General features: G+C 37.3%; 1 protein-coding gene across 1 annotated transcript in view; it reads right to left on the minus strand.

Moving 5' to 3' along the window:
• LOC107085754 (rho GTPase-activating protein 7-like) overlaps nucleotides 1–22,598 on the minus strand; it is a 104,709-nt gene extending 82,111 nt beyond the window's left edge. The window contains exons 1-3 of the mRNA XM_015376280.1: nucleotides 19,783–22,598; nucleotides 15,248–15,382; nucleotides 13,764–13,871 (exon numbers count right to left, since the gene is read on the minus strand). Coding sequence (XP_015231766.1) covers nucleotides 13,764–13,871; nucleotides 15,248–15,382; nucleotides 19,783–21,975 — 2,436 coding nt within the window. The 5' untranslated portion in view covers nucleotides 21,976–22,598. The remainder of the gene's footprint in view (nucleotides 1–13,763; nucleotides 13,872–15,247; nucleotides 15,383–19,782) is intronic.
• Nucleotides 22,599–25,197: the final 2,599 nt, after the last annotated feature.

Below are 25,197 nucleotides of genomic sequence, written 5' to 3' on the forward strand. Positions count from 1 at the left end.
GTGTGTGTGTGTGTGTGTGTGTGTGTGTGTGTGTGTGTGTGTGTGTGTGTGACCACCCATGGTCTGTGCTGGCTGGGGATTAGGTGGCTTAAGCAAACCCAAACCTTTTCTCAACCACTTAGCGTAAATGGCTAAATTGGTCCAAACGGCTAATGGTCAGTGTCTACACTAGATATACAAGAGAACTGACTGTGACTAGGGAAAGGGAGTCAGCGGGTGCATGAGTATCAAAACAAACAAACTTTTGGAGAATCTATCTAGAACAGGGGTCGTCAAAGTTTTCCAGGCCAAGGACCCCCAATCTGATGGCGAGATGGAGCGAGGACCCCCTAATTATATATATTGCATGAAATTGTGTTATATCAAACTGGTCCTTTAGTCACTCTATTACAGATGGAGTCATTTAATGAAAGTAATTTCGCCCTGGGATTATGAAAGTATTTCTGATTCACATTCCTCTTTGATGGGACAGGTGTTGCGACTGAAACCGTGCCCAGCTTGAAAGAGGTCCTGTGTGTCGATGAACGTGTGCATCGATGACTGAAAGATCGCTTCTGTCTCCATTTATTTGTTTACTAAAGTGTGAGGAATTTATGTTAATGTATATTTAAAGACATTTCAATTAAAAAAATTGCAGGGGGGGAATATAAAAAAAAAAAGTCAAACAAAACTTTCGCAACCCCCATGCAGTACCTCTGTGGACCCCCTAGGGGTCGTGGACCCCCTGATGAAGACCTCCGATGTAGAATATAGTTCTTAGGCATTACCATTATGGATGTGGTATAGTGCACTTGTGTATGGATATGGTACCTTGCAAAATCATTCCTATTCCTTCTACATTTTTGCATTTTGGCAAATTAAAACCACTTATCGAAGCTTATCTACTGGGATGCTTTTTCATCTTAGAGATCTCAATGGTGTAACAGAAACTAGAACAATGTTTTAAACTGGAAACAAATTGACAAATGCTTTGCGTTTATTATAGAAATACAGAAGCTGCAGTTTCTCCCTCTCAGTATTTCCCTTCAAGTGCAGCCTGTTAAAAAGCTGTTCTGTAAAGGATATTCTAAAGCAGTTACAACGACTAATATCTTGGGGTTTGTCTTTTGCAGCTTTGCACATCTACTCACTACAATGTTTGTTCCAGTATTTTCTCAAGCACTTGTAAAGATTAGCTTATGACTTGCCACACCCAAGCTAAACTCTTTATGAATTTTAATTAGATATAGCCACGCTATCACACGATCATAACTGGAGCTAAACTATTTTATTGTAGCTCCAACTACGAGGAACACGTTTCTTAATTCGATTCCCATTTGTAATATTCTATAAAGCAATTATTCTCTTTCTAATCTAAAGTTATACGTACATCTAGAATGGCTTGTAAATGATACAAATTATACAAAGAATAGATTGTAAATTATACAACTGAAGTGTGTGATTGTAAGGTGGATGAACTTCTTTGCAAAATATAAGGTGTGCAACTACTTATCAGAGCACTGTAAAGGCTGTTCCAGTTAGGTGAAAAAGTCTATGTTTATCCCAAACACACAGTGAACACTTGGTCTCGGTCAAGTGGGACATTGTTACCCAACCTTGCGAGCAGATTTATGGACGCTATATCAGCTGAAAGAAAGCAAGAAAACAGAGATTCAAATACAGCACCCTTTTTCGTGAATGTTTACAAAACTATGCTGTAGGACATGGTTTCTAATCTTTGGAGTGTCTGTAGGGATTCAGACCTGGATTTATGGAGCATAAACTGAATCATACATGATTGTTCTTAAAAGTCATTACTTGTAATTGTAGAAATGTTTCAAAAATAATAACTCTGTATCAGGAAAAAGTAGAAAAAAAAGACCTACTCATCAAAAATATTGCTTGCAATATTGATCTAAAAACAAATTATTGTTGGACACAATTCCAAATCCAAGTTAATAAGCTCAGTCATTTATATACTGATGCCACATTCACACTGAACATGATTTGAGCAGCAGAAGCAGCTGATTTAAGTGCAAAATTAATGATTTACGCACATCAAGGCACATCAAAAGGTGCTGCAGTGTGTCTCGGGTAGCAGGAGCAGTGTATCATGGGCTTCAAGAAGAAATAATATATGTTCTGTTTTTGAAAATGGACACATATAGGCACAAAGGACGATGACCTCAGTTCCTGCTCTTTCGACAGTGTTTTCCTATGCAGATTGCTGAGGTCGTTAGTTACTGTAACACCCACCTTTGTACTCTCTTTTTGTTTTAACTTTATCATTTCCATCTAATGTACTGGACGATGTAGAGGGATCTTAAGTCAAAAGAAGTTACAGTATTAAAATTAAGTAATATTTTTCATCAAAGTAAATTGTAATTCAGAAAGCACTATGCAATTCAGACAACTCTACGTGAAAGTAAATAACGTTTGTGATACAGTAAGGGCCGCACTCCTGCAGGTCGCACGGCCAACACAGGTTCCAGTCCAGCTTGTGAAAATCCGTATCACTCATATTAGTAATTGTCATGGTGATCCGATGGGTCTTCTCACTATTTGCACTCTGTTTTTTATTTATTTGTATATTTTTCTGAAATTCAGCTTCATATAACAATTGTACTAGGAACGAGTGAATGCCAGGGCTGTATAAGGACATCGTCTAGCAAAAACAAATACAGATTAGTAAAAGGTTAAGCATTCAAGCTCCCACAGATTCTGCTTAACTGATTTCTTTGATTTGGCACTGATCAGGCCTGGGTGTGGTTAAATAAACTGATCGAGTTGTTCACAGTTGATTTAAAATTGAACATGAAGACCAATTATGTTTTCACAGCACTGTTTATATGATTAATGCTATAAAAAGTGAGATATAAAATACCTCATCTGTCTCCTTCCAACAAGTTTATTTTTTTGGGCTTAAGAGAGGTAATAAGGATAAGCCTGAATCCCCAACTGCATCAACAATACTGGCTGGTGGATTAGCAGCTCACATTTTGGGAAGAAAGCACATAGCCGGTTAACAAGAGGGATTAGACCGTCAAAACCTCTGTGGGACCAGAGGTTCCAGTCGGAGACATACTGGGCCAAAGTCTTAAACACTGATTGAGCCTCGCTCTTTAGAAGTAATGTCATTTAGCCAGTCTAGGCCAGTGGGAGCTTGAATGCTCACTATCATCAAACAAACACCGTGCATAACTTCATCACATTCCTTTAACACAGTATTAAAAAAAACATGGCATAGACGATAATCTGCACTGAAATGAACTATCAGTGAGGTAATGTAACTTTGAGGCAAACAAGAATGAAATCACTTGAAACACGCTGCAGCTAATAACCCTGCGCTGAACATTGCGCCACACACACGAATAAGCATCTATGTTAATTAGCAGTTTTATTGTGCATTCCTGCACACCTGTGTATGAGAGTAAATTCAGTTTGTTTTCTGCTCTTTGATTTATGACGCTTCATTATCTGCGGGCTACAGGGGTGTTTTCAGATGCTTGTATCTTCCAGTCATCATTGAGATTTACAGTTAACATGTACCGTCATCCTGCAACTATTGCTGTACCGTTTATTGTCCCCATCATGCAGCAGATGCATTTTTTACAAGGTAAGCATACTGTACAAATGTCTTATATTGCGAATGCTCATAAATGCTGTTTAAATAAAAAAGTCAGAAAATCAAGAGGAAGTTATTTAACTGTATCATCTCCGGTTGTGCTGATTTGATTTAGGTTCCACGATATAGAAGAATGACTTGATGAGGGATAATTATAGCACTGTGAACGCTGCAATTCATTTATATGTTTGACTTTCATAAAAAAGGCGCTATAACTGAAAAGGTGAACGATTTAATGTATCATAGTACAAATCTGTTTAGACAAAACGCAGAGCACGTAAACTGAGTCATGCTCACACACGTGGATGGTTTGGGCAAGTTTTGACTTTGTGAGCTGCGTTCTTTTAGATTTAATGTCTGATAATCCTTAAGTTATAAAAGAAAAATATACAAACTGTGTGTTTCTTTCATGTTTTGTTGGACCTTTATGCAACAATATGGGGTTGAACTGACAGGAAAAACAAATTTTCTTGCAGCAGTCGAGAAGTTGGTGTTCTACATCCTGTTCCCGACATGAGCCTATCTGTTTTTTGGGGGGTTTTGTCTTTTTTTCTGATTCTCTTATTGTAAGCCACAGAGGGCCTGTGTTTGTCTCCTTGTTACAGCTGCACTCAACAGCACAGTGACCTTGGGGACAATGACACAACACAAAGCAGCTAGAAGTGTGGCCATGACCAAAACCCCAGCAGTCCAGTGCTTGTTGGACTGAATGGCGGTTAGGCTCACTGCTCGCTGACTCATTCCAGCGGCCTTTAAGCCAAATGTGTGGGTGGAATGTAGGCAAACATGATTACGCCTGTCGCAGTCTATGTTGACTATTGACTGAGAGCAGGAATGCAGAAGAAAATGAGAAGATAAATAAAAGGCAGTGAAAGTAGCAAAATCCCAGAGCATTTCTGACCAGGACACGGGGAAGGTGTGGCTTTGGATGAAGGATGTTTGGGGACTGTGAGGCTGCCAGAGCGGAACATGGCGGAAGGACACAGTGGACATCTGTTACTGACCTTAGCACGCAAACTGCACCAAATCTATTGTACACACTGAGCAGACAGATAGAAAAATGAAGTTCATCCATAACCAACTGACAGGGGAAATAATCTGTTTCTCATTGTGTAATAAAAATAACTCAGAGGTAATTATCCTCTGAGAGAAGAAAAACTAACAGTGGCTTGCAAAATTGTTTATACTTCTTAAACCTTATTGCAATGTCTCATTTCACAACCACAATGTTCATTGTTTTTATTGGGGTTTGACTGAAAAGATCACCATAAATTAGTGTGCAGGAGAAAAGACTTCATACAGTCAGTCAGTATCATGAATCACATTACAACATAACTAAAATAACAAGTTTTTACATGAAGTCTTTATCTTTGCCTATTTACAAACAGGCATTTATATTCATTCTTCTTTTAAGAATAGGTTAAATTTTGAGTCACAAACACAACCATACACCCGCATTACAAAAATAGCCTTTATTAAGACATAAATGCTATAGAAAAGCTTCCCCACAGCATAATGCTGCTCTGACCATGCATCATAATTGGGATGGTATGATTAGTTTGATATGTAGTGTCAGTTTTTCCTCTACACCCGGATGTTTTAATGTAGGCCAAAAAGGTCAGCTGTGGTCTCATCTCGACCAGACCGACTTCTTTCATGTGTTTTCATCGTCCTCAAATAGCTTTTGGCCTGCTCCATACAACATTTATGAAGGCTTCCTTTTAAGAACACCTCTTGCCACTTTTCCATAATGCACATGTTTATGGAGAGCACAACTAACAGCTGTCATGACAAGAGATTCCATCAGTGAAACAATCAATCTCTGCAGTTGCAGAAGGAAACCATTAGTCTTTGGGCCGCTGTTTCTCTGACTCTAATCAAATGCTTTTGTATAGCAAAACAATACAATAAAACACTAAGCACTCAAACTGCTGCTCATAGTGAGAATCTTGAAGGCCCAAACAGAAAATACACTGGAGCCATAAAGGTTTAAAGATTACGAACATTAACTAACTTAAGAGACCACATTCCTTCCAATGCTGTTATAACTTAAGTAGAAAAGGTTCATTCAAAGACCGTATTTAAAATTTTCTAAGGGAATTAACACACTTGGTCATGTCTGGTTTTTTTGTATTGTTTTAGGAAGAACAGGGAGAAGTTGATAAGGAGACCCGAGGACCCCAGAGTGGATAAACAACTCTAAATATATCTGAAGGGAACTGAGATGCTAACGCTTTCAGACATTTAAAACAAAACGCAGAATATTATAATTAATTGGGAAAACAACAAGAAGCACATGTAGTTGTCAAAACAAGATCATGCTTATTCTGCTGTTGAAAAAAAATCTGCAAAAATAACTGCTTATTTACTTTCACCTAAATATGCATTTATTTGAAGCTTTAAACAAAGACATGTTCTCTTTCCTATTGCTAGGGGCAGCATGAGAGCTATAAAGCTTGGAATCGTCTTTTATTCATAATTTCTCCACAACTTTCTCCCTGATCTATCTGCTAATTTTCAATCTCTTCTTGTCTTCTCTATTTGCCAAATTGGTAGAGTCAAACGTTGATGTTTGTGGCAAAGAAAGGGGATAAAATGCAGAAAACAAACTGTTCACTGAGCATGAGTACTTTTACGAGGCACTGTATGTGCATACAACCAGAACCTGCATTAAAAACACCAGGCCATGTTTACAGCAGACGGAGAGGCTGGTACAGAGCAGAGCAGCACCTTTAGCGTCAACACATGCATGACACGTAGAAACACCCACGTGCTAAATTTAACACTCAGCTATGTGCTTTGTTCAGCAGCTCCTCTGAGTTCTTTGGGAGATTCTCTCTCCATAAGCTGTGCTGATGAGAAAGGACAATGTTGTATGTGAGCGATGTGTTGTTTCCGACTGTAACACTCAGAGGAAGGTGGTCAGGGGTCTACAGTCTCCGCCCGCCTCTGCTGCTTGACACATCCTGAGCAGGACACTAAAAATAGAGACTGGCAACAAATGCTTTCAAAACATTTCGAACTTCAATTGCCACTTTTGAAAGATTTGTATTAAAGGATTTGACTGAAAATAAGCTTTACTGTTAGTCCAGACATAAGCTAAATATTCTATGTTTTAAAGTAAACCTCAAATGTGTTTGTGCAACACGTTTGTGCAACAGTGGTACAAAAAACAAGTAAAAGAGCCTTTATTAAGCAAAAGACACCTGCTACACTCACTAAGCACTAAAGTACTGCCAACAAAAAGAGCCTTGACAAAAAAATATAGCTGTTCCGGTAACAGAAAGAAAAAAATCATCTGCTGTGGCACAACATCCGCTAGATGTAATCCCTTGTAGACGCAATTTCAACAGCCACCTGCCCAAGGCTCATAATAGACTGCAGCTAGTGAGATGCTAGGAATGGACAGATGTGAACAATGTTAAAATAGAACATGCTCTTGAAAATTAATTCTCCTTCAAATCTGTTGCCTTTCCAATAAACAAAATGATTTGTAATTTAACACCATAACATGTCACTATGTGACAGGAGACTGTCACTGAAATCCAATTACCAGCCATTACTTACAAAATGGTTTCTATGATGACAGGAGTGATCAACATGTGAGCAGATACCCAGCCTATGCAAACATAAATATTAAAGTACACAAAGACAAGCAGCGGTTCCGCAGGTAGTAGGAAAACATGTATGAACCTTCCATTGATACTTTATTTTATAGTTAATTCACCTTTGTTGTTCATATACAAAGCAAATTAGATATTTTTAGTTGATTTATGTTGTTCTAATCTACACAGCCAGTCATAGCAGATTGTCACAAGCTGTTGTTCTACTCCTGATATCTTTTCTAAGTATTATAGAATTTTCCATAATATTTCACAAGAAAGTTGTTTTTTTAGGTGTTGCCTTACAATATGTCCAAAGATGTGCCTTCATTTAAATAATGTTTTGATTTAACTAATCAGAATCTTGCAAAACCATAACATTATCATTGCCTGGAGTTTTGTAAGTCATTTAAAGACTGAGTGGAAGAACAAAAAAGGTGCAGATTTCATAAGGTGTACAACCTTCTGAATTTAAAGAAAGTGGTCAGTTCTCTTTTTCTTTATTCTGGCATTTTCGAAATATATAAACAATGTTAGCTATCCTAACTAACCTAAAACATTTTTTATATATAATGTCAAACTTAATTCAATTGGTGAGCGAGCCAAATTGCCATATGTCTCTATAACACAGTATATATAAATAGCTGTTCTTTATCAATCATTTTATAATTATCTTGTGCAAACTTGTAGACATATTTAGTAAAAAACATAAAGATTGTATGTTTACTTTGCGCAATAAATTTACATTTTAAATGTTTTATATGATTTTTGGAAACAGATTTACAAGTAAAGTAAATAAATTGTCTATGTCGTCACCAAGTAGAAGAATTCTAGTTTCTACCACATGTACAAAGCTGCCTTTCAAACGCAGAACTTTCCCCAGTGGAATAGGGATCTTTGAATTAAACCTGCTCAATTCCACAGCAGGAGGCAAATTATTCCTAATAAATATTTTCCATCTACTGTATGTTCTCCCTGATCAGGGTTAATATAGATAAAGTCATCTTAATTTTTATCTTAATAAGCATATGCCAAAATCATTTGTTATTTAACAGATTCTTCTAAGACTTCAAAGTATTTTTATCTGTTGCTATTGCACCAAATTGTACCCACTGCTTATAAAATCTACCATTAGGTAATCCTGTTAATCATATTTTGTGGCTTCCCATATTGCGGTTTCATGTACTTGTACATCACATTACTTCAGCATGTTATCCTACTTCATACAAAAACTCTACTTCAATCAAATTCAGAGGGTCTTCCTCATAAAAACAGAAAGTGGCATGGATAGCATAAGCATGATCAATGAAAACTAAATTTACAGCAGCTACCTAAAGAAGAATCAGACATACTGATAGTTGATTGATATCTGAAGTCATTTCAATTATGGCTTAATAACTTGCTTTACTTTAAAAAGCTAGAATGTTGACAACCAATTTATTTGTAAGAATAATGAACGTGTACAGGGTCAGTTTATTTAGCACCATAACATGAGATCACTCTCACGGTGAAAGAAAACAAAGGTTAGACAGTCAACCCAGCAAACCTTGAGGAAAATGTGACATTCTAATTGCCAGGTTTATGCCTTTCACTTTACTCTGAACAAAGCAGTGTTTTTCTTCGTAGAGATCCTCCTGCCTCTGAATATTTCAACTAATTATAGATGATGTCTTTTTAACTTCAGCATATCATCTTGTAAACCTTAACAGTCAGGCGACTGAAATGAGGTTCTAACCTCAACTTGTGCTTTTCCTCGACTCACGTATGTCTCGTGTTTACATCATTTAGAAGATTTGTTTTGTCTAGCTGAATAGATTAAGTGTGCGTCACTGGTTTTCTGGGCTCAACAGCTCTTTGAAACTAATTACTACCTCAAAATCCTTTTACAAAGTCATCAACGTTTGGCTTTAATCAATCACCCAAGGACTTCCTATTAAGCACAATGAAAATAATGTTTACCAAAGTTTAGTGAGTTTCCTTGAATAAATGCAGTCATAAGTAGCTTGCTGCAGTTAAATGTGCTGTACATGATGCACTTATCTTCCATCTAAAAAGTAATAAGATCCAGGAAGAGACGTCTCAGTCAAAATGATAATGCAAAGACAGTTGAGGAATGTCATTTAAGTCAGTATATTTCTGGTCAACAAAACATTGCCTCTCTGTCTCTATTTAACAAGGGGACTGCTTGGCGGCAGAAACATCCTTTTTCACTTTTATGGTTCTTCTCCTTGTTCTCCTATGGTGAGATACAGACCGGTAAAGTCCATGTTCGCAGACTTTAGGACTACTTTTTGAACCAGTGTTGACTAATCATAAAATGAGCAAGCAAAGGGGCATAAAGACGTGTCTCACTTGAAGCGTGTCCCCATTGTTCCCCCCGCAAGGGCTTTTCACCTTCCTGACTCCCCCTTCTGACCCCTTTGTAGGAGTGAAAGGCGGTAGATCTTTGCAAGCAGCTAATTATAGATTCTTAGCTTCTGCTTGGTTAGCTCCTAAGAGTAAAGGGTCTTTCCTACAGCTGAGAGACTAACTTAAGGGGTTGGACCTCTTAATGCCTTTAGAGCTGTTTCCTTTCAACGAGGTGGTTGAAGCATTTCTTTAGAGACTTTGGACCATGCCGACATGATAGTTACTGTGATTTTATTGGTATCATGTAAATCTCCCTTTACATAATAATCCATAAATGCCTTATTCCAATTAGATATGAAGACTTTTGGCACAGATTGAACTTTGTTGCAATCAAGACGCCAGTCTGAGAAAAAAAACAGTGACATGGTTCATTATACTGCTGGAATTATTCTGCTGGAAGCAGCCATTAGAAGAGGGTTGCAACGTCTACTGAGTAGTGGGGCAAAATATTGAGGGAGACTTTCCTGTTTAAATAGTGCTCTGTTGGTACTAAGGGATAAAGTAATCTAAGAAATTATTTCTCTAATCAGTGCACCAGCAACAATAATGTGACCTGCTTATGCAACATATAATGGTTTTATGTTAAGAATGTAAAAGTTGAAGCGGTCCTTAAAGAACAATCCACTCCAAAATTGCCTTTACGCCAAGCTCACACTAAACATGGTATGGAAGTGCTACCGAAAGTCACTCACAATGAACTCTGCAACCAGATTTTCTCTGCTGTGGTTACAGCTGTGGAAATGGTGCTTAAAAAAATTAGTAAAAGTTGAAATGGATTCAGGCTCTTTCCAATAGTTGTCAGGTAAAACTTCTTATTGGTGCACAAAAACATACCGTTCATTGTCCAATAGAACCTCTGTTTCTGTTTTCCCTCTTTTGTCTCGCTAGTAAAGCTAGCTTGGGTTGATTTTGTTCTGAAAGTCTAGCTGAAACACTTGATTTGTACAGCTTCAGTAACCATAACCACACTGTGCCATGGCTGATGCGTGTACAAATGAATTTCAATGATCTGGGTTCCATGCGGTGCCCACTGCAGTCGCAACACATTCAGTTTAAGTCCAGTATTATTTAGCTAATAATTTGCATTCATCAATGTCTGATATTGCTGTCTACATATCCTGGGAATTATTATGACAATCTTGTTTTTATGTATAAAAGCCATCTGTTTGGCACCCTCCTCAGATTTACAGGATTTATGCCTCTTAATTTTTCACCAAGAAATACTCACATTAATACACATGCCACTCTAGGTCATGTAGAAAAGCAGGTCCTTCCAAATGTGGTCATTTGAAACAAGTCTAAATACAAAATATAGTTTTACCTTTAAACCTCCCCAAACCCTGCAATGAATGAGACATGGGTATATGCTGAAGTTGCTAGGAAGCATTACTCACTGTGGTGTTTATTGGTGGTGTTTATCATATGTGCGTACATTATACCAATTTAAAGATTTGTGTAAATGAATACATCTGATATTGCAACTTCTAGAATACGTGACCCAATGAGAAGAAAAAATGCCTAATTTACAGTAGCAGACTCCCTCACCAACTGTCATATTTTGCAGACCAATGTTTTTCTCTAAGACTGTAACTCCTAGACATTTTAAGATCTCAAAAATCCAAAACATACCAGAAAGCAGAGAAAAAGGCTTGTGACCCTACAGTTGTAATTACAGTATCCCATTGGGCTTCAGCAACACTGTGACCATCCAATAACAGACCCGATTCAGTGGCGCATCAGATTTTTTTTAGAGTGAGTTTCTCAGGAGTGACAGCAGTGACAGCCCATCATACAAGAAAAGATGGAGGGTCAATCAGGAGCTTGTAGGCAGTCTTAAATCAGGGAAGTGGTCTTCAGCTTGTGCTCTGGTTTTCCGTTAGGTGCTAGTGCTCAGTGTGTGTTGGTGTAATGTAGCACAACATTGTTTTTGGACAGAAAAAAAGTGAAGGGGACCAGAAAAGGATTTAATGCCTTGAGGACCTTGGCCCCACCAGTAGCCTAAGGCATCTTTAGAGCCAGGAGTCGAACCACTACACATGAGGGTTCCTGGCTCATCCACAGCCTCAGTTTCTTGTTCGTATGGTGCTTTCCCATCAAACCTTGCGAGCATTGTTAAAAACATAACTGGTTTCTACAGTGGATCATAAAAATGCATTTTCACTTGGCAGAGTGGCAACTGTCCATCTTTGCATAGTTTATCTAAAGCCAAGGGATATTTAACTTTGTGTGAATATTTACCAAAAGCAGGAAGAGAGCATTTGAAAGAAGGATAGAGCTTGAATCAGAAGATGAAATAGTTTGAAAAGCTCCATGAGGGTTATATAAATAAGGGTTGCATGCACAAAACTACATTTTAACCCAAAGTAGCAACATTGAGACAGACTTTATCCTTTGTGCTTTTCTTGCTCTTGATCAGTGGAATATTTAAGCAGTACTGTCCCTAAAATAAATGTTGTAACTGTAAATTGTCAACTGTGACTGTTGTAACATTATTTTGCTAGGCCTAAGAAAATGTAAAAGGACTCCGGGTTGGTATTTTCTCACTTTAACTAATCCCTTGACTGAACCGGCAGGGAGAATTCACCCTTAGTTGACAGGAATGGGACAAAGGGTGGTCTGCTCCTGTAGCTCATCTGCTGCAGGGTTTAACATGTTTTGTGTTAGAAGATTTAAGCTTGATGAAAAAAAAAAAGGGAAACAGTTTTGGTGCATAATGTGCTCTTAATGGCTGATTCCTTAGCTACTATTTTACCAGTTAGATCAGTGCATTTGTTTTTTTAAATAATCTATAATGCATAATAACTCAAAAAAGAGATGAATACCAAAATACAATGTTTTATAAGTTAATGCTATATGCAAAAATATTACAATAGTATTAAAACCAAATAGCTACCCTCAAGTTAGATTTTCCAGAAAACATACAAAATATGTAAATGAATTTTCCATCTAAGTTTTATCAGAATACATAATATGCACTGTTAAAAAGACTGTCCAAAAGCAATTTGCAATGCTTTTGGACAGATAGAATTTCAATTCACCGCAGTATTGCAAATCAGATTACTAGCTTCCTGATTGGTGAACACCAGCCGAGTGCGAAAACAGCTACCTATAGGGCTTAGTCAGAACTGTTGGAACATGTGTCCCTTGAGGAAATGTTTCTATAACAGTAATTATGATATCTACTATTCAAACAATTTACTGACTATCACGTTATCAAGGGTGATAAATGACATGAGCAAGACGTGTGGTATCCTCTATGTTAACAAATATTCGAAGAATGTAGACACTGTCAAGGAGGAGCGTCTTTACAAATCTCTAGATCAATCATAGATCTTCATAACTAAGTCAAATAGCTTACCAAGTCAATGTCTTTCTCCTTTCAACTGTCTTGCTCTTTCTTTTTTTTCACTTGATATATATAACACACTAAATGCCACAATAAATAACCAGTTTATCCCAATAAATAGATCCTTTTTAAACACCACCTTGCAAAACTATCCATTAACTTGTATCTAAACAGAAAACTTGGGCCTCATCTCTTTGCTTCCTTCTAATCCTGTTTTTTAGTATATATTTACCATATTGATATAGGACATGAATATGGTAAATATGGACAATAAGGACATTGAAAATTAGCTCAGTAAATATCCTCCAGCCATGTTTTTAGTAGCACTTGATTACATTAAATGTCTTAATTTGGGTGTTCTTTGAACTTTAATATTTCAAACAATGTTTTACATTCTTGTTATAGAAGGGAATATAATTTATTTAGTGTCTAGTCATCAAAAACATATTGTGTGCAGATTAAGCTGCCTTTATGTTTGAAAAAGTATAAAACTAAATCTTAATATAAACACGATTCTGGGGCTGTAGGAGCAAAGTCAGTAAGCTATTACTAACAAAACATCTTGTAAAACAATTATTCTGATAATCTTACTGATATAGTGAAGTAAAGCCCGCTCTACAAGCCAAGAATGACCATGGCTAGGCACATGAAAAAAAAAAAATGTGCAAAAGAATCAAACTATAACTGTTTACCAACTTATTTAATGCTTTTGTGAATGTGAATTACATAATTTAATAATGCACAAAACATGTCACCAAATTTGTATAACAGGCTCTGCAAAGATGCTGACCCCATGACTTACGCCACTTTTAGGTTTGCAGATTTTTGCAGATCTTGATGAGAAGGCAGTGGTCTCATTTGGAAGTGGGAGTGTCAGCAAAGCTGCCGGTGTTTGCTCTTTATTGGTCACCTGCAAACAAATGAAAGACAAACTTATGCTTGGAATATGATATTGAAAAGAGAGCTTAATTTTTTGCTTCTTATTTGAGGCATAAATTGCAGGCTATATCAATGACCACCTCTCTGATGAGGTCCTTCATTTTTTTGTAGCATAATGTCACACAGAAAAAATTCAAACATCCTAATCTAAACTTAAAAATTCCATGTTTAGAAGTAATTGCATTTTGCATACTTACTGGCGGCCCCTCCTGTCAAAATCTTTAATATCTGCATTTTAGATAAAGGACAGAATTTTGTCTTTCGCCGTTTTCCACATTAAAAGGATCGTTGGCTAATCCTCACAATCTGCCTAGATAATCTGTAGTAATGGTATCTCTTCTATACCCTGTGTCTTCAGCTCTCTCCCTAATTTTTTTAGAGAATTTAGTTAAGTAGTGAGATGGTAAGAAAGCTGATTTTGCATTCGTAAACAATGCCTATGCTGATTTAGCAGTTCAGTTTTGTCTGTCTCCTAGTTGTGCCAATCAGAGTTTTTTTTTTTTTTTAGATCTTATGGTATTTTAAGAGTGTATTATGCCATACAATCTCATAAAGCTTGTGGGACTGATAGAGACAAAATATTATTGAAGATCCCATGTCTACGGTAATGTCAAACAATAGGGTTTAAAGAAGCTCAATTTTACTATATGACCAAAACACAAGGCTCCGACTATAGTCCTCCTAGAGTTTCACAAACTGCAGGGTTTTGTATATTCTGTTTGATAATTCTATTATTTTTGAAAAATGCCACTTGGTTTTTTAATGTTGCAGTTGTGTGACCAGATATTAAAAGAAACAACCCTATTTGTATGGTCATATTAGTGTATGGATGAAGTCACGGGTTACTAATGTGGAATATCAGCTCTGTTCAACTGTATGGTTTTAGATATATTTGTTCTTAAGGATAGTTTTTTCACCAGTTGTGCACTAGTGTTTTTTTTTTGTAATTAAAGATTATGCTGTTGCAGTAAGAGCATTTATATGCACATGGGTGTCTGTTTCTTCCAACAAACTTTAACTCAATGTATAACTAAAGCAAATTCTTCTTTCTAAAGAATTTATACATTTTGGATGCCCACTTACACTTGGGTACTACAGTGAGTACTAAACATGTCAGCTATCTGGTATAAATTAAATATTTGCTCATAACTGTGCAATTAATAAATATATATATATATATACTGTCTTAGAAAGAATGCATTTATAGGGTCTCAACAATAAATTCATAAACCAATCTCTGGAACGATATTGCATACATTGTAAACTTCTGTGTCTGTGTTCTCCCCTAATTAACTAAATACGTTTTAAGAAGAAATAGTAAGAACTAAGTTGAGTAAATTGACGTACCAGGTGATGACGGCGATTAGGAGTAGGGGAACTGGTCATGGAGGAGGTGGTGCTGAGGGCATTCTCAATTTCCTGGTCCAGCTGATCCAGCTTCATTAGCAACAGCACCATGGAATCCAAACGAGCATGTTCACGCTAAATAAAGAAACCAATCTGTTAGAAAAATATTTAAGGTATTTTGCATACCTAGATAAAAATCTTTCAACGATCTGCAACAGTCCTTAAAGCATTTCTGATATTCAACATATCTGCATTCCTCGCCTAATTAATCCTTGTATAACAAGAGTCACACTGACCTCAGGTGGTTTCACTTCAGTAAGACAAGCTGAACAGCCCTACTATCTACTATCTACTTAATACCATTCTTATGGAATAAAGCAATAAACACTGCACGCTTGAAAAATTCTCCTCCTGGAGTTTTTCAAACATATTTTTATTTCCATCTACTCATCTCTTATTGTATCTCTGGGCGTACAATTGAGACTGGAGATCTCCAGAAAACTACCCTTAACAAATTTAATGGCTGGCCTAATCGGCATGACAGATGCCTGTAAATATTTAACAAGGCACAATTTATGACACAAACACAGCTTTTGATTATATGTGCATTAAACTTGCAGCAGTAGGTCTGCTTCTTATGTTGTGACCGTTTCCTGCAAAACTAATTGTGTTATTTGGGATAAAGTAAGGTTTTTATTCATTTAATTGAAAACATCCGTTGAAAATGAAAACATCCCCTGTAGTGGTAACTGTGGCTCAGTCTTCTGAGATCAGTGTTAAAACTGGGTGTGTATGGATGACAACATTAACTGGCTATGAAATGCGGGCAATGTTAATGTGTGGGGCTGATTGTTCCTGGCTGTAGCTTTGCGCTTTTCCTCGACCCTTCTGAACATATCACATGAATGTATTTTGCTGTTGGTGCCCAATTAAAAAAAACATGTTTTTAGTGGGTTTCCAAAGGGTGCAAATAATCAGGTCACATAATGGCACCACACTGATGCATTCAGCAGCATTCCTAGCTAAAGGGATTTCACATTACTACACTCAGTGTCCTTGGCAAAGTATCACAATGAAACATTGTACCACAGTAAAACAATGACATCTTTACGAGGCCTGTGTGAATGAACAAAAGTATCCGTCCCAGGATGGCAATAACAACCACCAAAATGCAGTGCAAGGGAAAAGTGAACAGGAGAAATTCAGATGTATCTAAAGCAGCGTTTGGATGTTATCAGAAGATGTTGTCCCGCCCTTTCTTTCAGATTCTGTACATTTCTCCTTTCTCCCATTTTTTATAATGTAAACAGAAAGGCTAAGTAACAGAGAGCACTCAGGGGGATGTTTGCCAAGTCATCTGGTCTGAGATAAATGACAGTTGAGCCATTTTGGCCCTGAGGGCTAGGATAAGCCTTGTTGCTAAAACAAATAAACACAGAAACAAAAGCCAATATCAGTTTAATCTCAAGCCATTTTGAAAACCAGATGGCTTCATTTTATAAGCTGAACCTGCAACACCCAGATGGTGGACTGAGGACTACATCATCCCTGAGCACAGGAGATCCTTCCAGCTTCTTGCAGCCTTTAAGAAATATTTACATTAAAAAAAAAATTTGTCACTCTTTCGATTTTGCCTTCTTAAACTAGACATTGTCCATTATTAACTGTAGGAAAACCAATGTTTATTTTTTTAAGTTTACATATTTTCATTACCTCTGACTAAATTTCCTTGATATGATGAGAAAAGTTATTACACAATGTTGGATGGATATTATTATAAAGTATTTTAGCTTTGGCATTTTAAATCTTTAATATACATCTCTGATCAGTTTTTAAGTTGTTTTTTTTTAAACCAAAACATTAAAGGGGTGAAAAGGCAGTAAAATTCTTATAAATAATAATAATAATAAAAAAAAAATCCTAGTATCAGAAATAAAGACATTAAAGATTTAGTGGAAGATTTTCATGAATTTTTGAAAAGACCCACCCTCTCCATTTTTAATGAAATATGCATATGCAACCCTTGCATATGCAACCCCCTCCTGAGAGGGAACGCCTATTAAACGCTTGTGACAGCGTGCACAAGCCCATTTCTCCTTGTGCACACTATGTTTAAAAGTTGCTGTTTGCATCACTCATACAAGCTTAGTTTCCAAAAGAAGATTTGCAATTTTTCCACTATGTTAGACTCACCACCGGTAAGCAAAAATGAGGACAAGCACATAGGACGGCCTTACGTAAACATATCACTGGAATGATGTACAATTAGGAGGACCACCTCTTTTGATGATCCACCCAGTAAAAGAACATCCTCCACTATACCTTTAAGATATCGTTTAAAATTTCTAAGAAAGTTAAACCCCATTGTTGCAAAGTACAAATCATGGACATACACAGTACTTCACAGGCTACTTTTCCCACTTCTATAGTACCGTATACAAGTTTTTATTTACACTTTGAACCATTTTTCTTTTTCAAAAAAATCAAAAACAATCCACTGGACTTGGTTTCCAAGTTTGAAGATGTTTTGCTCCCCATCCAGGAAGCTTTTTCAATTCAAAATGTCAGGAATAGCATTGAGTTTGAGGTTTTATACAGTAGACCAACAAAGCCTTGTTTTTGTTTTGAAAACAAAAACAGATGAAAAGATCCACTCCGTAAGATGCAGAATGTTCTCAAAGTACAGCTATAGCTCAGCAATTTCAAAATACATTTTGGAGAGACAGCAAAGGTAAGCCATTATATTAGCAGGATGCTTTGATTCTGTAGAGACAAGCAAGATATTCAGGGGTGACCAGAAAATTGACTGAGCTAAATACAGTGCAAACATGAAGGAAACCTAATGGAGGTTCTGACTGACTTGAGATGGGCACTGATATTCACCATCTAGGATGCCCAGAAAATATCATGGCTGAATCCAGTCTTAGGTCCTGTGTTCTGCTCTAACAGCCCTAAATCAAATATTTAAGTCCTTTTCAGGACTCTAGAACTTGAATTAAACTAAGGAGGCAATCTTGCTATTTGATTCAGGTGTTGGATCAGGGAGATATCTAAACGTGGCCAGGTACGGGCCCTAGAGGACTTGAGTTTGACATCCCTGTTAGATGAAGGCATATTAAACTATTAGTTTGAGCTACTAAAAGTCCATGCATAAATTCCCTTGTGAACTTGTAGATGCTTACAGACCATAACTATCTAGTCTGACTGAACTGGTATAATTAACTAAAATGAATAAAGTAGAACTTCACAGGATTCATACCAAGCAATTAGACAGAAATTTCTATTTTTTGGTTTACTCGTACTTTTACTCGTCAACTTCCACTTTATCCAGGAGGGTGGGGCAGCAGTCTTAGCAGAGACTCCAAGACTTCCTTCTTTGTTCATTTATATATTTCAAATTTGCAGCAACATTTTAAATCAAATAAAATGGATTTCTCCACAAATATAGAAAGGAAATGTAGAAAAAAAGCAGTATGTGGAAGTAAAACTCAAATGTTTTTTTCCTCCGTTGAATTGATTGCATTAAATCAAATGAATCTAATTAGAATGAGCAACTTTGACAATCTTATTCATTTGCATTGAAGGTCCAAAATGAAATATTATATTTGCTTACAATACAGCCAAAATGTGCAAAAGCAACTTCCCTAGAATTAATTCCCCATTGATAATTTTACACTATATTATATTCTCATCCAGTGTTTTGTATCTGTTTTTAAACTGACTCATATTTGGGCTTTGGTTTAACTCTTAATCCAGTACCTTCCACAGGTACATCCTAAACACACAATGCTAATCTTAAGCTCTGAAAACTGTTTCATTTTCCTTACAATTCACAATTATATGTGCTACTTTGTGTGAGAGATAAAAAAAAAATACAGTGACGTCTAGCTATGATGTGTCAATTGCAAATAATTTTTAAAGGTACTCTAACTAAGTTACGTCTATAATGTTTAAGGAATTTTCAGCTAAGTTGTCAGAGTTTAACATGAAACACAGAAAATGCAGCATATGAATTGTTCCTCTCATAATCTTAAACTTGCTCTTTTAAAGGTATTGCTAAGTTTGAACCCAAAGCATCTTCCTGCTATTTTAAATACAATATTACAGTTGATTAAGAAATTCTCTGACCGCTCCTTTTTTCCAGGAATTCAGAGTCTAAAAAGCAATATTTCTTTTCAAATTATACTATTGCACTGAGCATGCAACTATTAAAGTGTAAGCAGAAAAATGTGCAGGGTTCGCTTCAAAAAAAGAAAAAAAAACATCTCACAAATTGCACAAACTTAATACTCCCTCTGCTAATCCAGCCTCCACATCTTTATAGGACCTTATTTTGTAACCAAGGGTTGAGGAACATTAAAACATTTTACAAAACCCCTCACAATGATTTGAAATAATGTGATGGTGAAGTAGGTAATTCTTAGGGAAAAGTTATTTGTTAGACTTATATTGCCTGTATGGACTACTTACGTTCTTAACAGATATGCTCTTAGAACCACTGTGCACAAAATCTGAATAAGATTTATTGCACTTACCCTTCTCATCCGTACCTTGACCACACTGTCTTCCTTCTGATTTTCTGTCTCATGTGTTCCTTCAATATCTGAACTGGACAGTTGCTTGTCTCTAGAAACAGCTGAGAATACAGCCTTATCCAGCTCCCCCATTGCAGAAAGTGTGTTTCCTGGGCTGTGATGTTCGTTGTGACCATCTGCCACTTCAGAGCAAGGTGATTCACTCAGGCAAGAGGTTTGGTTGCCATGGAGCAACTCACTGACCTCTTTAGAGAGGAAGGGAGGGTTCATCTGTTGCTCAGTAGTCTTGTATTCATTATCCAGATGGATGTTATAAACTGGATTTTCAATAATATCAACCACAGCTTGCTCTGTAGCTTTTACCAAAGAGTTGTCATCTGCTTTAACCAGGCGGATCTCTGGAATGGCGACATGCTTTGAAGAGTTATTTTGAACATTGAGAGGTACGTCTTCATCCTTGCAAACAGTCCACTTTTTCGGTAATGGGTTCTGAACTATGACATCCACTGACCTACTTAAGGAGGTTTTCACATTCTGATGATCTGCACACCAAATAGAACTTTTTAGTATCGACTCTCTTTCTATATTTCCAGTACTCTGCTGTTCAGCAGTTTTGATCAACGTCAAACACTGATTTATGACTTTATTCTGATATGTGTCAGGAGGCTCTTCTTTTTCTGCACTTTCCTCCACATGAGGACAGCTCTCGTCTGTTGCTGCAACATTATGTGGCTCAACCAGTGTCTGGTTAAGTGTTTCACAATCATTACAGTGATCTAAAGCCACAGCACAGTTATAAGAACCCTGGTCCACTTGAATATTTCTTGAGTGATGAGGGTGTCCTGGATTTTCATTTAAAATTTCTGAGTCATTCAGTCCATCCAGTCTGCGAGAAGGAACGGTGCTCCAGCTTTGACTAGATGTTTTGTCATACTGTGGATCTAATGAAAGTGTCACAATCTGTTGCTTTACTGATGTATTTTCTTCTGTTGTATCAGCTGAATTTTGAAGCACAAAAATAGGGCCTTCTACAGCAGCTTGGTCAGAGGTGGAGATAATCCGTTCAACTTCTGGGCAGTGGGTCTGAAGTTCCTGTTGGGCTGATGTGGGAAGGTTCACCATGTCCTTATAGATTTCACAGTCATCAGCCTGATCTAAGTCATTTGCACGGTTAGAATAGTCTGGCTCGCCTTGAACAGTTCTTAAATTATTGAGGCCTTCATTATCACTTTTAGTTTCCAGTTCATTTTGTCCACCCGACTTGTGAATAAAATCTGTGCTCTGGCTTTGGGTAAATCCATTGTCACATTTTTCCTCTATTGTAAAAGTCAAAAATTGTTCCAAAGACTTGTTAGGCAGTGACAGTTCATTACCACCCTCCATGGGATTTTGCTGCGTAAAGTACAGTTCCCTTCCACAAGCTTGGTCGGAGGTGGAAATAGTTCCTTCAACATCTGCACAGTCGCTTTGAGGTTCCTGTTCGGCGGCAGTGCCACGGTTCAGTGTGACCTCAGAGATTTCAGGAGATCTGCTGTAACTCTCAGTGTGGCTCTCCTTTGTCTGCTGATGAGTTGGAAGTTTGCCAGGCTGCTCATCAGCAGATTCAGAACATGGAGGCCCCTTGTTTGAAGGGATAGAAATGTATTGTTTCTCTTTAAGGCTGTTTAAGACATCAGCACTGAAGATGCAATCCTGTCTACATTCTGTGCCAATTACCCCTTTATTGTAGAAAGTTTTCATAGTCTGATTATCAGTTGCAAAATAAGTATTAACACTAGAAATCGTACTGTTTGAGTAACAATAGAAGACTGAAGAAAACCCAGTATTTGGGGCAGAGAGTTGTGCTGATTTGAAATTCCTCTTTGGAAGTTCAGGAGCAACACACTCGAGAACTGACTCCTGAAATTTTAACAGAGAATCTTCATTGTTTTTAGCTGATTCATTGACATCTTTAACAGCAAAGGACTCATCCAAAGGCGTCTGACCTGAGTCATCTGAAGGCAGCTGGCAGCCCTCTGGCATAGAGACACACCTCGTCCGCCGGCCCTGTTTTAAAGCCTCAGAGTCCAACCAAAGACCCTCGCTGTCAACTCCATGACAGCAAACCAGATCCAGATCATCATAGCTATATTGTAAACCCGACGGGTGAGTCACATGTTCCTCCCAACTTCTTTTCCGAATAGCAACAGCCATGATGAAAGGCAAAGTATTATCCCATAGGGCTGCTGGCTAAATTAGATAAACAGATCCGCTGTAATCGAGAGGAGAAATGGGAGTAACAAACATCAAGTGCTCACTAGTTATAGGTTTACAGTAACTGAATGTCCAGATGACAGTACGGTAAATCAAGTCCTGCTTCTCAAGTTAACAGGAAGCAGTGGGTGAAAGTTCGAGGATTGCAACTGCTCTGCATTCAAAGTAACAGGGGAAATAAACTGGACCAGTATAAGACGTCAAGGAGCCTCTTTATGATGATCATACGGTGGAAACCAAAATGTTTTTAAAACAATGTCATTACCATTTTCACTCTGCAGCTTGCCGGCTACAGTCAGCTACACTGAGACAAAACAGATGTTTTTGCTTTGAAATTTTTATAGCAGATAAAGCTGACAAAGCAAAGATTCTAAAGTGTTTCTCTGCTTTTAGGATGTTGACACCAGAGCTGTCATATCACCTACTGACAAAAGGATATTACATAGATGAAGGAAAATACAACATCTGACAATCAGCTGAATTTCATCACCCAGTAACACTCACAATGCTAACAGAATACATGATTTTATGTAAGCTTATTGCTTTTGTTTAAAATATACTTCAGAATATATTACTTTAGCTGTAGCTTACACTAGGTAAAGTATGTAAATGTGACTGTTAAACTGACTTCCAAAGGGTAAAAATGTTAAGAAAATGAATCAGAATTAGAACTGAATGATATTTTTTTCAGAATCAGAAAAAAGTCATACATTTTTTAAAAGTTACCATTTCAACAAATAACCTCGGAATTATCAGCTTTTTACCACCTTTGGCATAAAGCTTAATGTAATTTTTGTTTAGAGTATGAACAGAAATATTTTATATAAATCATTTACACACTCTTGATTCCCATTAAACCAACCACTGACATTCAATCGTCAATCCCCTCTGAAGTTAGATACTCAGATTTACTTCTTGTAGATTCTCCAAACATGACACAGCATCCTACAACAAAATCTGGTATCTGGATTGTTTTTCCTTTCTGGCAGATGCATGTATATTCCATAAAACAAGTTTTAACAATTATCCAGAGAGATCCATTGGCTTCCTTTTCATTCATTTGCAAGATGAAATTCCTCCACTTTTCAGGAAATATTAATCCAACTCTCTCCAAGGGACATGATATATGAAAGCGCACTCTAAATCCAGTCCTTAGTTGGAAAAAGTAAGAGCGATCTTGGAGAGTCCAGTCGTCACCCTCGTCCTTGGATTGCTGGACAAGTGCTGAAGCAGCCAAAGGCAGATGGAAAGCCAGGGAGCAGCGAGGCGTCCATGGAAAACTTGCATCTTGATCACATTAGAGGTTTTTTGCTGACACTCAGTGCCAAGGAGTCGAGGTGGTGTAAGAGGGGCCGGCTTTTCTTTCCCCACTCCACCCCTTCTCCACTCTGTTCTTCCTGTCTTCTCATAAGGTCTCCTCCCTGCTGCTTTTTGACATGCGGTATGAATCACATCACAGAAGCCTCTTCCTTGGCCTGAAAAATCCTCAACATTTTTAAACACTATCTCTCCTCTAATGTATACTCCCTACTCACTGTTTAAAAAAGTAATTTATCTTCTTTTTTACAGTTCGATTAGACTTTTTTTCTTTATGCAGCTCAGCTCTACTCGCAGGACAAGACTCCCACCAGTTGGTTCTGATTAGTTACAGACTGGTTGGCTTGTAAGTATTCTGGCTCTACACCAAAAGATCACTGTAATGTTTTGGCAGTTAAATGTTGAGTGGCCTTTATTTACTTTACTTTGGCACTTCGTAACCTTGTAACAAAGAAGAAATTAACACTGGGAAAAAAGATTGGCCCCATTATTAGGGACACTTTGCTAGGTGCAGGTTACCCTAATTCCATTCAGTCAAGAATGAACAAGATGCTGGAAACAAACTATTTGTTTTTATCACTACTGACATGCTAGCATCATGCAGTTGCTGCAGATTTGTAGATTGTATAACCAAGAAGAAAATCTTAAGGTTGTCTGTTCTACTGAGAACATTGGGGCCCTTGGGAGACACCAAACTTTTAGTTGATTTCAGCTTCATGTCATGATGCATCATGGTAATTATTGTCATAAACGGATGGACATAGTCAACAGCATTAGTTGTGACAATTAAAGAAATTAAACTTGTTCATATTGCTTAAAGTAATCTATTGATACAAGGTATTTGAGCGATAAGCTCATCAACGCAAAATGACGACTGGCCAAAGTGGAGGTAATGGAAGAGACTGGACTGTCTGAGCTACTACATTGAGTAGACTGAGGCCTAAATTGGAGCCCTGGGGAGTGCCTGTGATACATTCAGTACTCAGACTGCAACCATAGGGGAACATACAAATATTTCAGTACAAGGATTTGGAGAAGCATGGCTGCAGAAGAAGATGGCAAAGGGGGGGGTTTGGCCTAGTGTTTAGGGTGTTGCGGGTGGATCCCAGAGGTTTAGAGTTCAAGCCCCACTCCCATGGACTGCCACTCTGGGTACCTGAGCAAGACTCTTAAAGGGAAACGCTGTTTATTTTTTTTTACAATAGGCCCTTGATTTTACGTCATTACATCATGTTCTACTCACTCAAATGAGTTTTGTGTCATTTGGAGCTGTTCTGAAGATATTCCGTTCAAAGTTCCAAGTAACTTCTTCCTATGGGCAAACGACTTGAGGGCACAAACTAAACTGTTCATAATCTATTCTTTATGGTACACATGGTAAGAAGCAAGTTCTATGATTTTTCCAGACTATTCTCACCATGTCAATAACAAGAGGAAGGCCTTCCAAGGGGTAAAAATGTATCTTTGAAAGAGAGGGTTGATTTTTCTTCTTATTTCTTTGCTACACTTCAGATCAAGATGAATAACAACAAGGATATGTTTGAGACAGCAGAGAAAGCTTCAGTATTCATCCAGACAAGAATGAGTGGAGACTGACCTGTAAGATGCATGTTGCTTGTGGTCTCTCTTTAATAGTATAAGAATCAATATGTTCTAGTTTGCATAGGAAGTATTAGGTCCTATAAGCCTTATTCTTAAATGGCCTCCTTTCCGGCATTTTTTACCTTAATTTCTACTTGATGTGGAATTTTATAATCCATTACATTTTAAAAAGAATGCTAATAAATTCAATGTGTATTGTTACAACTCTTAACAATATATATATATATATATATTTAGTTATTT

Source organism: Cyprinodon variegatus, unplaced genomic scaffold (assembly GCF_000732505.1).
Source record: "Cyprinodon variegatus isolate N-32 unplaced genomic scaffold, C_variegatus-1.0 Scaffold132, whole genome shotgun sequence".
Taxonomy (NCBI): Eukaryota; Metazoa; Chordata; class Actinopteri; order Cyprinodontiformes; family Cyprinodontidae; genus Cyprinodon; species Cyprinodon variegatus.